This window comes from Microtus pennsylvanicus, chromosome 20, assembly GCF_037038515.1.
Source record: "Microtus pennsylvanicus isolate mMicPen1 chromosome 20, mMicPen1.hap1, whole genome shotgun sequence".
Lineage (NCBI taxonomy): Eukaryota > Metazoa > Chordata > Mammalia > Rodentia > Cricetidae > Microtus > Microtus pennsylvanicus.
Genome location: NC_134598.1, coordinates 4,793,421 through 4,807,878, shown reverse-complemented (window position 1 = coordinate 4,807,878; position 14,458 = coordinate 4,793,421). Strand labels below are relative to the sequence as shown.

Sequence of the window (14,458 nt, the reverse complement as noted above, 5' to 3'; positions counted from 1 at the left end):
TGTAGGCAAGGCATTTTCTTGATTAATGATGGATGTGGGACTGTGTGTATGTATGTGTGTGTGTAGTGTGTGTGTGTGGTGCATATAGTGTGTGTGTATGGTGTGTGGTGTATGGTGTGTGGTGTGCGTGTGTGTGTGTGTGTGTAGGTGGTTGTTGTTGTTGTTGTGTGTGTGTGTGTGATAAACAATTCTTCCATTCTCTCTACTTTAACCCCTTTCTCCAATTCCTGCCCGGGTTTTCCTTAGTGGTGATGATGATCCATAAGTGTGGAGTTTTAAGAGGAAATAAATTCTTTCCTCCCCTAAGATGGTTTTATCACAGCAACAGAAAGCAAACGAGGACAGTAAATAAAAAGGAAGTGGAGAGCAGATAGAAGAGACACACTAGTGATCAAGAAGGGCTAAATACACATGAAGAACAGCTTCTACATTGACAAGTTTTATTATGAGTCTTCGGTATGTTCCATAATTATTATTCTTGTTTTGGGATAAGCCTTCCAAAAATCAGTAATATTTTTAAATTGGAATTTCAAACTCTCTTTTCTCCTTTCTGGCATTCGCTGCTTCTAGAATTAAGCCAAGCCTAAAACTATCTTCTAGTCTATGCTGTTACGATTCAATTTATAAGATAAAAAAGAAAGCATTAGACAGCATAGGCTGGAAGTTAATATGATTGGAACCTATTAGACCCCAGGGGGAGGAGCACTAACTGGAAAGACTATGGAGGGGGTGTTCTTGATCTCTAGGGCCCCTGAAACCAAATTGATAATTTCTAGAAAAAGAAATGAGAATAAATGACATTTTAAGGACCAGATAACACAATAATCTTGACGGTGCCTAAATATAGACTAGAACAGTACTTACTTATTTTCTTGACTGTACTTTAGTGAAAAGGGACTTACAAAGTTTGCCATGGTCAAAGAGTATAAACATTTTTGTACTCAAATCTAAGCCTATCCGTAGCCACAGATTGTGAAAAAGTTTTTCCTTGTGGTAGGGATTTGACATGAAGGCAAGAATTCTACCACTTAACTTCATCCTCAACCTATTAGCCAATAGATCCTTGATTTTCTAGATTAGCATAATTAATCTGAAATATATTGCATTGTTAAAGTGAGTTGAAAAATAATTATTTCTAGCTGGTCTGCAACTTGTTTTTATTCCTAAAAATACCAGTTCAAAATAAAATTGTTTTATTTCCATATAATAATATATAATATATGGGATATATATTATGCAATATAATAATATAAGCCCTTTTCTATAAAGAACCAAATATTAAATATAATCTCAATATATTTCAATGCCTATGTGAAACTGGAGTCATACACTAAACCCAGGAAGAATAGACTGAAATTCTTCTACTCAGCATAAAAAGTTAGAGGACACAGCATATTTGAAAGATATTTCCAGGGGGCTGAAGTGATGGCTCGCTCAGTAGTTAAGAACACTGGCTGTTGTTCCAGAGGTTCTGTGTTCAATTCCCAGCAACCACATGATGACTCACAAGCAACTCTAATAGGATCTGGTGCCCTCTTCTGGCCTAAGGGTGTACATGCAGAACACTCATACATAAAATATGAATAAATAAACAAACAAGCAAAGAAATAAATAAATAGAAAAATAATTACAAAACATTAGATATTAGTTCATAATAACTTTTTGCAATAGTTAAAGTACAATACAACTGACTTAAAGTGCCAAACGACAATATATTTAATTTGGAAATCTTATTATATTATTGCGATCACTTTCATGCATAGAAATGTTAATTTCTACAGATTACTAGCAATTCTTATATCGGATTTATTCTTAAACTTATTTTCTGAATTTGCTAATTTGAGCATAGACTACAGAATTATTTAATTCATTGAATGTGACAGCTTTTATTTAAGTCATAAACTAATATATGCACATATACTATATTCACATATATTAAGTATGAAAGGAAGGGACTGATAGTACAATTTAGCAGTGAAGTATTTGTCTTGAATACATGAGGCAATCCCTGGGCTTGACTCTCAGCAAATATAAAAAGTGGTATTCAAAGAAACCTGCAATAATGGCGTGTTTTGTGCTAACAGGGGTCACTCATGTGAATATTGGGGTTCACGGTGATGCAGTCCAGCTGGATGGTGTTATAGCAATATCCATTGATACAAATGGAAAAGTCATCTACCGCTCAGCCCATTAACGCTGTCTTGAGACAACCGTCGTGGGCTCAAACTGGCTGAGGTCAAATTCTAACCACAGATCATTCTCTAAGACGGATTATTCTATTACTCATCCACATCACTGCACCGACTGGCTTTGAAAGTCCACCTGCATGGGTTTAGTTACCTTGGCTGGTTGGCTTCTTCAAGTAGTGGCATCCAGGATGTCCCCACACTCTGGCTTTCTCTAACAAAGCTGCTGCTCAGCATGAATCCATTTTTGCAAGTTTTAGGATCCTAATCTCTGATATTCATGGCAAAGGAGTACATTCAATTTCTCCCCCCCCCCCACCACCACACCTAATTGTCATAGGTAGAGCCAAGTGTTTAAGTTGGCAGTGTTGAAATACGTTTAAAACTCTAGGTTTTAAAGCTGGAGAAGAATAAACTTGAAGCTAATTGTATTGGTTTATTTACGTAATAACAGATAAAAGCTGTGATTTTCATCGCAATCATTTGGCCTCTCTAGAAGCTGTAATAAACTTGGCTTAGGCCATTAAGTTGCTGAAACCACCTGGTTTGGTTCTCTTCTGAAACTGTGGCCATTCCCAGTCATCACATTCTTCTCCGTCTCGACCAAACTTTCTTAGTCATGAAGGTGCTAAACCTTCATTGTGAAGATAATAATTGTGTGTTTAGGTGATAAATACAGTTCACCAATTTTCTGTCCGGTGATGTTGCAAAGATTTTATAAGAGAAAACACCAATTAGTTTTAGACTTTAAAAATTCACGTCCTGGTACTAATCCTTTAGGTATGCAATATGTACTGCAAAATGCTTATTTATCATCATTTGTTGATATTTATCAACCGACTTAATAATCCACATTCCCCTTCTAGTGGGCCTCAATCAAGCACATATCTAATACCCACATAGATACGTTAGTGCTGTGTACCTGCAGGGCCCTCCCTCAGGGAGGTGACATACTTCTGCTTGACTGTAAACTCCATCGAGTGTTGATAGTCCTTCAGATCTTCCCTTTGGCTGAGTACAGGAAAGTTTCCTGTCCCAGAACATCTCTTACCTTTAGCCTGCAACTTCCTTCTTCTGAGATGGAAAGATGGCTTCTTCTAATGTAGAGTGCTGCATGCTGTCTCTAGGTATGCCCCATTGGGAAGGTTTAACATCAGGGAGATTTTATATACCTACACCACAGAGGGTAATTCCAGTACCCACCTGCTGCAGAACTAGCACCTGCTTCTTCTTAGGTTCCTGGATCACTCCTTAATTTCTTGACACATTCCAAAGGGGATGATAATAGGATATCATGATGTGATACACAATGAAAACTAACTTCTCCAAAGCCAGATTGCCATATCAGATCACGGTACTTTTGGTTTTTACCACCCAGGTGAGTAGGTTGATGTTACTCCTAGGAAAAGGGTCAGATGGAAATGTTTAACTTGGAGGCACATGCTGGCATTTGGAAACAGAAATGATGCCCAAAAGTCTTTGGAATGTTTTGGAAATGGATTTAGAAAAGGTAGGCTTGCTGGGCCGTGGTGGCATACACCTTTAATACCAGCACTCAGGAGGCAGAGGCAGGTGGATCTCTGTGAGTCTAAGGCTAACCTGGTCTACAAGATCTAGTTCCAGGACAGCCTCTAAACCTACAGAGAAACTTTGTCTCCAAACACCAAAAAGAAGGAGAGAAAGAAAGAAAAAAGAAAGAAAGAAAGAAAGAAAGAAAGAAAGAAAGAAGGAAGGAAGGAAGGAAGGAAGGAAAGAAAGAAAGAAAGAAAGAAAGAAAGAAAGAAAGAAAGAAAGAAAGGAAGAAAGAAAAGTAGGCTCTTGTTTATTCTAATCTGAAAGCTTTAGTTTTCAAAGAGACATTGTCAAATAGACTGACCATCTAATGGAAACAGGCTTCTGGTTATGCTTTCTAACACAAACAGTAAAGGCATAGTTGCTGGAGTTGCTGGCTCAGGTTGAACTGTGACTTTTTAACACACACATACACGCACACACACACACACATACACACACCAACACAATTATGCTTGATGTGATTTTTTTTCAGTGCTGGAGATTAAAAAGCAAGTGCCCACTTGTTATTTTAGGAAGAAGAATTCTAAAACCCAAGGGGACAATCTCTCCCGAATGTTTGGAAATAGTTTTTGACCTACCAACCCAGAGATTCTGAGGGCTGAGGACTTGGAAGTGCAGCAGAATGCAGGGGAGTGAAGCTGTGGGTTTCAGGGTGTTGTGGTGCCATCCAGCCAACAGCCTCTTATCTACAGCGTTAAAAAAAAAGTTCGATAATGCTATTAAAAGCAACCATTACTCTGAGAATTGCTAAATATCTGTGATGTGTCATCAAATCCTTGCCTGATCTTGATGAGCTAACAAGACAACAGAGTCTCATTGATAAAAAAAAAATGCACAGCCAAGGAGTGTTGCAACTTCTCTTCAGTTAGAAATGAAAGAATGCGATGATCGTAGCTGGCATTAGCTTATCTGTACTGAAAGCCAGTTCTAGCTATGTGCTGGAAGACTTCTGTGACATAGGCGTGCTAGGCTCAGTAGTGGCTGACAAGGCTTTACCGTGCATCAGCAGATCTATATTTAAATCCTAGGATTCTGTGTTCCAGACATGAAATAACACATGTAGTGAAAAATAAGCCGAAATTTAAAAAAAAAGTAGTTCAGAGGATCCCAAGAGTATAATAAAAACAACTTGCTTGCTGATCGATAGCACTGTATGTTTTTAAACATCCACACCCTTAATTTCACTTCGTCCTCACAACTCTGCAAGGTGAGTGTTATAAAGCCCAGTGTACAGGTGAGAAACAAATGTTTTATACTTTTAAATGTCTTGCTGGAAGTCGTTCAGTGAATGACGGAACCCAGACAAGGCTCAGACCCCTTCTCTTTACATCTGTCTCCTCTTTCCCCATATCTCTGCATCCTTTGTGTTCTGGAGCTGTTGTGTGGACTGGAAACAGGAAGAAATAAGTAAGCTACTTTTAATCAAACCTGCTGTGAGCATCTTATATCTGGAGTTACTCTAGGGTTACTCTAGGAGACTTTTTAAATCTATGAACCGGGATTCACCAAGTAGATACGTAGTGTTAACATCTGGCATAGCACAGGATACCTTATCATGCTGGTCAATGTATGTTTAAAACATCCAAGAGAATGTCTGTAGGCACCTTCTGTTCTGTGCTTCTATAAAGTGTGGCATCCCTTATACAAACTATTGGTCTGTCCACGACATTGTCAAACCTTTAGCCTCTTAGCAAGCATGTTTTTCAGAGCCAATAGAACATCAGGACTGCGAAGGAGGGACCGCCAGGTACCAGGCTATCTCCTTCACATTCTCAACCCAAACCTCCCACACCTCTTGCTTCACTTCACAATGTACAAATTGACAGCAACAGCAATCTTCAAATCACGAGTTCACTTTGTTGAGAGACAGTACACATCACATGACTTAAACCAATCAAGGCTCACTTATGTCAGAAATAAAAATACAGTAAAAAAAAAAAAAAACATCAACCCCAAAATATAAAGTCAGTATGGTTATGAACCATGCTTACACATTTCAGGGTGGCACATCTTCATTAACAGTTTCTGCAAAAATAATTCAGCTTTGGATCACAGCAATGAGGAAAACACAGCTAGAAACAATGTTTGTGTTGAGCTGATTCGTGGTTACCTCACACAAACTCATCTGCTCTTATGATCTCTAGCCGGATTTAGACAATGGACCCCCAAGCCCCCTTCCCCTAGAGTCAGGCTGCATGGCTGTGCGGCTCAGGTGGAAACGGGAATGAATCTGATGGACCTGGAAGATTTAGGGGAGTCCTTCCACGTCCCTGTGCTGTTTGTCGGACTCCGGTTGTTAGAGTAAGAAGTCTGTCTTCTGCTCATGTTGTCCGAGTCATCCTTGGTGAATTTCTGCACCATGCGCTGGCAGCATGGGAAACTTTGGACACAGTCTTGCAGGAGGTGGCCACTAAAGAACATGTATATCCAGGGGTTGCAGCAGCTGTTCAAGGAGGCCAGTAACGCAGTGATGGTGATGGAGGGGTTTTCGGAATCTGTGTGAACATCGTGGAGAGATTGTTTAGACAGTCAGAGCAAGACCCTGCACACTGCACTGCATCGATCTCCTTTCCTCCTGACTCATGAGTTAAAAAGTTGCATGGTAGTTTAAAAAATAAACATTTTATTCGTTAGGGAAACAGTTGGTGTTTCAGGAATATGAATGCTTTTTGGAAATTGAATGTAAAAAATAATCTAAAAAAAATAATGCAAATAGTTCAAACCAACCACTGTTAGAGCAGCTTGGTGTAATGGATAGGAATTCCACGAAGGTGAAGTTATTGAATAATTTATTTAAAAACTGTATACTGTGCATAGAAGCCTTTGTGGACAGGCATGGTGTTCACAGAATGGAAATCTGAAGTGTTCATCCTAATAATGTGGGCACAGTGTGCCGTAAGGGCTGCCTTTAGAAGATGTGAATGAAACTCTCTGGAAGAGGGAAGTAGAAAGAGATCTCCAAGAATGCTAGCTCTAGTCATTTAGCAGTTTGTTTGCGAGCCATTAGGCATTTGGCCTGATTTTAAAAGACCATCTTTGATTGTAGTTCAAACAAATTTGAGAAAAACATCTGGGTTCTATGGAACCCTGTTCCAAATAATAAAAATAATAAAAACAAAACAACATAATTAAAACGGATAGCAACAAAACCCCAAGTAGCTGAATTTGAGATTCAAACAGAGTTTTGAAATATTCTGAGAGTTACCCCTGGCAAGTTACACAGCTACCACAACTTTTCAAAGTGGAATTATTGCACCAATAATAGAAAACAAACAGGAAGAAACACCAAACATCCATTTCTCCTGATTACCGTACAGACTTGGATCATTGATTTCACTTTCACTTTTATCATGGTTCTCAACCTGTGGGTCGTGACCCCTTTGGGAGTTGAACAACCCCTTCACAGGGGTCACCTAAGACCATCCTGAATTTCAGATATTTACATGACAAATCATAACAGTAGCAAAATTACAGTTATGGAGTAGCATCGAAAATAATCGTATGGTTGGGTGTCAACCCAACATGAGGAACTGTTTGAGGCCATGGCGTTGGGATTGTTGAGAACCACAGCTGCGGATCAGTTAGTGCTGTGTTAGGTCTCGCAGATGACCACAGCCAAGCACGGCAAGTAAAATTAATAGACATCCTCAACATGTGCAGCACACGTAAACATTTCGGTAATTATGTCCAAATTTCAATAAGTGACGGAATCTTAAGTTTTGATTGGCACACCTAGAGGCTTCTCCGAGGGGAAAGGTAAATAAAAAGGTCTTTGCTTTATTCCTCATTACTGGCAATATAACCCACAAAAGTACTTAGTTAAGTGAAATCTACAAACATTAAAAATCAATACTCATAAAATACATCATATATATTTCATGCCTCAATCCTAAAATTGCAAAAAGATATGGCTTCCCCAGATATTTCTGTCCTGACTGGAGTTTTCATCAGAGAACACTTCTGTAACTCACTGGATTTGGAAAATGGATTTTTTTTCTTATTAAAAGAAGCTATATTACAAGACATAAAGCTGAATAACAGCTTCCCGGGAAATGAGATTTTCTTTTTTGTGAAGGAAATAAAAACTTACACAGTAAACTCCAGAGCGATTTCCGTGGTGTGAATAGTTCCTTGTCAAATTTGTACTGTAAGACTAATGAATGAGTCCAGTAAATTTAGATGATCAACATTTCCGAGTGCCAGAAGCACAGTTATTATGGTAGAAAAGTGAAGCTATTATAACGAGGAAGGATGCACAAACTAAATACCAATCTAGACTTCTTGAATCCTTTCCCAGCCTTTTCCAGAAAAGTGTGTCCATCCCTATCCTTGACTTTGAAAGAATTTCGTCCAAAGTTTTCTGTTAATTAAGATTGTTTCCTAAATCCAAGAAAAATCCATCCTGACACTAAGAATATACCCTGAGCCTCAGTGGGCTTGAAAGCAGGATAGTCAAGAAGTCTGAGTCTTTTGGCAGAATGTCATTATTGTTTTGAAGCTAGTGGGTGAGTCTAGTATGGTCCATACATGCTGACTCCTGGCCCCTATTGTGTCTGGGGTGGAGGCCTCAGGAATTTGCATTTTTGCTCCCTCAGCCCATGATGCAGACCTGGGAGACATCCGTTCTTATGCATGTAGAAGCTTAACAATGAGCAGGTACTATGAAATCTCTCTCTCTCTCTCTCTCTCTCTCTCTCTCTCTCTCTCTCTCTCTCTCTCTCTCTCTCACACACACACACACACACACACACACACACACACATACACACACGCAGCCTCCATGTTCTCGCTACCTACCGGTCCAGATGAAACTGTCATCCCAGACTGACCACATCTGGACGATGAAGAAAGGAGCCCAGCAGAGGATGTAGGCGGTCACGATCACGAAGGTCATCTTCACCGTGCGGATCTTCGCGCGGGAAATAGTCTTCACGCTGCTGACACAAGGCGTGACCAGAAGCCCCTTGTGGAAGGGAGCCACGTCTTCCCCAGAGCCCTTGCTCTGCCGCGAAGCCGTCTTCCCACGGACGTTGCGCCAGATGTGGTAGCAGATGAAGCCATAGCAGGTACCCAAGATGACCACAGGTACCACGAAGACACCGCTGGTCATCCAGGTCACGTAGGCACGGGTACCCCAGGGCTGGATAAAGGTAGCCCAGCAGTCTTGGGTTTTGGTGCCGTTGTTCACCTCGATTTCGATCATGGAGAAGATGAAGTACTGAGGCGTGCTCAGTAGGAAACTCAGCACCCAAGAGGCGGCGATCATGAGGCGCGAACGGCGCGCGGGCTGCTGCAGGGTCTTGAGCGGGTGGCACACCGCGATGTAGCGGTCGGCAGTCATGACCACCAGCATGTAGGCGGATGCGAACATGGCGAACACCTGCAGGTGCTTCACCACGCGGCACAGCCAGTCCGGCCCGCGGAAGCGGTAGGTGATGTCCCAGCACAGCTGCGGCAACACCTGGAAGAAGGCGACCGCCAAGTCGGCTAGACTGAGATGTCGTATGAAGAGGTGCATGCGGGACGTCTTGCGTGGCGTGCGATGCAAAGCCAGCAGCACACTGCTATTGCCCAGTACGGCCACCACGAAAATCACCGCCAACACGGCGATCTCCAGTTTGGCCAGCTCCTCGTTGCGTACATCCCCGGAAGGGTCGCCACCTTTCTGGTGCCCCGCTGCTTCCCGGCTGCTGTTGGCATCCTCAGCGCTCAGAGGCCACCACGGGCTGGAGTTGCTGGCAGCCGGATCATAGGAACCTCTCGGGAAACTCATGCTGTCGGGGCTGCGCCCGGGACGCCCTGTCCCGCGTGCTTCCTTCCAGCCACCGAGAAAGCCTGTCCTAAGCTCCTCCGCGCGTTGTCCTTCCTCCTTTTGGTCTCTCTGCGCAATCCCACGAGCGCGAGCGCCGGGAGAGCAGTTTGGGGTCGGATGTGTGCGTGGTCCCGCTCCTGCTAGTTCCAAGAGCTTCCGACACTCCGAGCTCCCGATACACTCTTTGGCTGTCTCAGGACGCGATCCCTCATGTCCTACTGGCTGGAGGCTGCCCCCACACCCCTAACCCCCACCCCTCCGAGTCCTTTGTGATTTGTCCTCTTCTCTTGCTGCAGGGGCGGAGCTGAGAGACTCCTGGATTCCTCTGCAGAGCCAGGGGCTTTCCCGCTCTGTCCCAAACTTCTCTTGGCTCCTCAGGGTTTGCTCCAGCCCCCTTTACAAGTCAATTTAAAGCCACGCAGGACATCAACAAGTGCAAATGTGAAATGTGTCCTCAGAGAGCTGCGTCTACTGCCGCTGACTGTGAACTGAACTTGGGGTCTGGCTGGTCCCCCAGACCCAGCGTTTCCCCAGCTCCGCGCTTAGGCTACCGCTCACGCAGATTTTATTCTCCGCTCGCTCTTGCTCTGTTTCCCGCTACACATTGTCTGGGAGTAAAAACCGCGTGACTTAAATGGATCTCTTTTTCTGGTGACTTCGTCACCCTGCCTTTGCCCGCGAACAGATAAGACCCACCTACTTGCACCCTTCCCTCCTCCGGCGGGGCGCGTATAATCTACCTTGGTTATTCCACATGTCCAGCGGGAACCAGTAAGGATGACAGGCGTTACTGTAGAAAGCCAGGTTCCCACAGCAGCAGGGTGGCGAGAACGAGGCGGCGCGATCTATCTGTCTCCATCTCTATCACTGTCTCTGTCTGTCTGCCTGCCTGTCTGTGTGTCTGCTTCAGAAACACCTGCAGACCCCACCGTCTTAACACTGGCGAAGGGACGCAACCAAGGACAGCAGGGGGAGCTGTTTTTGAAGAGGAGCACAAACTTCATAGATACAAGGAAAGGAATTTAAGTTTCTTAAGAACGTTGGTCTATTTGTGGCAATACCACAAATCTGATTACTTCTGAAAATATTTTCTTTTGTGAAGGTCAATCACAAAAATCAAAATATTTTCTTCGGTACAGGTAGCTTTGCTACATAATTCTATGTATGTGTATAGAAACCTTGGGGTTGTTATGTTAAGAGCGAGGGGCTTGTCGGGTGGTGATGATGCATGCCTTTAATCCCAGCACTCAGGAGGCAGAGGCAGGCAGATCTCTGTGAGTTTGAGGCCAGCCTGGTCTACAAGAGCTAGTTCTGGGACAGGCTCCAAAGAAGCCTTGTTTCAAATAAGGAAGGAAGGAAAGAAGGAAGGAGGGAAGGAAGGAAGGAAGGAAGGAAGGAAGGAAGGAAGGAAGGAAGGAAGGAAGGAAGGAAGAAGGAAGGGAGGGAAAGAGTGAGGGGCTTTAGATATGGAGGCAGTTGAGTTTCACCATGGTTAGATTAGCCAAGGTCTACATTTTAAAATTGGCAATGAAAGTATGTGCTGTTCTCAATGACGAAGTAAACCAGAGTCATGTAGTGTCCTGGTGGATAAATACTGGGAAGATGGAACTCAGTGGTTACGTGGACTTTTCTCCAAAATGGACAGAAAAACAGCAAAAGTGAAAAGTTTCCAAGCCTCTTGTTTGAGAAAAAAGAAAACAAAATCCTCAAGCAATTCAATTACAGTCACTGTCTGAGAGTGGTGACTTTTTTTTTTTGAAGACACAAATTGCATTATTAGCGTTTTGTATGAGAAGTAATGTTGTCTGACTCGAGTGTCTGCAAAAGAGAGCCATTGACCAGAGTTATGAATCCTTATAGCTCTTGGAAAGACACATTTGAACTTTGTTTCCCTGGAAGAAGGAATGGATGTTCTTAGTCCAAAGACGGGATTCTCGGGAAATCACAAATGTTAAGCAGTTTTGATGTAACAATCAAATCGTGTTTAAGTTTCCCATTCATACATGTAGCTTGTTAGGTTGACACAATGGACACAATTGGGAGATACTATATTATTCAGTAATAACATTACCAGCTACCTGTATATGCACATATACATCTGTGTACACACACTTGTGTGTGTATACAAATATGTATGCATTTACCTGGGTGCCACAGTGTCTAACAATTAGATTTAAAAGTGTTACAAATTCCAGAATCACATGCTTCAAAAACAATGTTGTTTTGTTTTTAGTTCCATACTCAAGGGAAAATAAGACCATTAAAATAGGTGTAATTTGCTGGACCCCTTCAGATGTTCCCCCAGAAGAATAAAGGGATTGTGGAGTTGAGAGGGTAAAAAACTCAGTGGTGTTTTCCGTGGTATCTTATGCTTTTTCTTCTAGCTCTCTGAATTTGTTCTTTTGGTATTAAGTATTTTTTATCTTGTTCTCCAGGGATTTCCATTAGTTCATTTTGGAGACAGGAGTGAGATGATGAAAATTAAGGCATTTATGTCCTGGGATCATTGCTGTCTTTCACTTACCAGTGTTCTTTCTATCAGCAATTCCAGATGTTCAGCCTACAGAAGCAACAGTGACCTTCCCTTACTAGCTGGGATATCATTTTAATCTTTGTGCTTCAAATGTTTCAACCTGTAAAATATTTGTGGTAAACATTCATGTATTTGCTTTGGGGGTTACATAAATGATTGTTTGATCTTTGGGTATTTTGTGGGTATTCAAAATATTCATCCATCTTTTGCAAATGTGCATTCCTCAATATTACTTGCTATTTTGCAATTGAACCTTTTCTTACAAATTAAAGCACCACACCTCCATAGTTTTTATGTTTATTAGAAGCTTTGGAAACATTGTCAGTGATGAGAGCTCAATGGTCGAATGCATGGAAGAGAGCTAAGTATGCATCCTGTCCTCCCTGCAAACCTACTTCTCTTAGTTATATTTCTATTGCTGTGATAAGATGCCATGACCAAGGCTATCTATAAAAGAAAGTGTGCAATTGACTTACAGTTTCAAAGAGTTAGAGTTCATGATGGCAGAGAAGGAGCATGGTGCCAGGAAGAGGTAGAGCAGCAGCAAAGAGCTCATGTCTTCATCCACAAGAGGCAGTGAGGAAGAGCACTAAGAATCCAAAAAGTCTTGAAAACTCAAAGTCCACCCCACCTAGTGACACACCTCCTCCAACAAGGCCATACCTCCTAATCCTCCCCAAACAGTTCTACCAACTGGGGACCAAGCACTCAAATGTATGAGCTAATGTGGAGGAGGTCATTCTCAGTCACACCACAACATTATTCATAGAAAGGATTTGAAATGCTTCAAAAAGAAAACTGCTCAATTTTATCTGTCAAATTTCTTCAAGTTACTTGATCATGAACTCCCAATGCAACACCCCACTGCCTGTCCACCAAGCCTTTTAATTTTTCATAGAAATATGATGCGCATTCCACAGGCAATAGACATCAATTAAGTGGCATAGAGTAAAGGGACTTGATGTCTGGAGTGTCTAAGGACCCCCACTGGACTCATCTAAGACAGGAGATTGCAAGCTGGCACCAAGTTTAACTTACTCTCCTAGAGCAGCAGAACCCTTTCTATAGGTTGCACTAGCTTCACCATGGTAGATTATGTACTTTCCGTAAATACTTTCAATTTATCTTACTCCCTTCCTTTAACCTGTCAGATTCCTTCTCCCCCATTACTGAGAAAACAGAAGAGATTAGGTGTTCTATATTATCCATGTATCCATTTTATCTCAATGGTGCACAATGACTTTTTGCTTCTTTGATTTTAAATTAATTGTGGTGCAAGCCAGCAATCTAGTATTCAGATCACTGTCCCTAAAAAATCCAAAAGGATTTATTACATGCCTTATATGACATATATGTCATATACATATATGATCCATATACCTGACAATAATTTCTTAGTAACATTTATTACTAGGTCATAGGCTGCTTATAAAGAATAAATTTATTTATAATATCACAACAAATATTTCAAGCACTTTGTTATAGGCACTGCCATATGTCTCTTGATATATATTACTACTTCATTTTTCATAAGAGGAAAGGGGGATAATAAAAGCATAAATAACCATCCTTGGGTAACATAGCTGGTAAGTGATGGGATCAGAACCTATACAGAGACGGTTCCAGCAGAGTTTTTCACGTAGCCCTACATCACATTGCCATCTGTAAACCTCATGCTCCTCTTCTTGGCTTTTACAGACACACAAGGAGTCTCCTATGATCATTTAACGTGCCAAATACACACAGTATTTTCTCCTTTAAGACTAGAAGTTTGTGAGGGATTTTTCACTGATTCTTACCTGTTTCTGATTTCTTCTTTGACAAGTCAATTGCAGGACAACAATAGTAGAAGCACTGATTAATCTGTTACTCATGAGTTAAAATGGTACAATAAACTATGTGTGGAGAAAGTTATTATCGTCCCACTTTAAAGATGGATATAACAAAGATTACAGAGTTTAAGTAATGACGTCATGGTGCTCCATGTGGTTGAGCAAGAAGCAAAGACACGGCCATGGGAAGAGTAGGGCTCTGCCTTCCATGACTCAAGGCTCCCCATACACATCAACACCAATTGTACCATTGTAGAATGGATTAGCAAATGCTGCAATAGAAGCCTTAAGTACTGTTTAAATGTTCTATAGCTTATCTCTGAAGGAGGAGGTCAGCATTTATGTTTGGAAAGGATGGGTTAATGCTAGTCACTACTCTGCCTTAAAAATTCTGGACTGGACTGGTTATTATTTGATTTAAAAAGTTATCATCTGCATATATCTCCTAGTTTTCAGTTTAGTATTTTTGTGGGACTTCTGATTCTTGTGACTTCTCTTGGGGCTCTTTTCCTTCTGTTGG

At 41.6% G+C, this 14,458-nt stretch overlaps 1 protein-coding gene across 1 annotated transcript; it reads right to left on the bottom strand.

Moving 5' to 3' along the window:
* Nucleotides 1–5,600: 5,600 nt before the first annotated feature.
* Nucleotides 5,601–9,839, bottom strand: Avpr1a (arginine vasopressin receptor 1A). Its single transcript, XM_075954220.1, has 2 exons — nucleotides 8,559–9,839; nucleotides 5,601–6,256 (listed from the first exon to the last, which is right to left on the bottom strand). Exons 1-2 carry the CDS (start codon nucleotides 9,532–9,534, stop codon nucleotides 5,970–5,972), a joined length of 1,263 nt encoding a protein of 420 aa, XP_075810335.1. The 5' UTR covers nucleotides 9,535–9,839; the 3' UTR covers nucleotides 5,601–5,969.
* Between the last annotated feature and the right edge of the window lie 4,619 nt (nucleotides 9,840–14,458).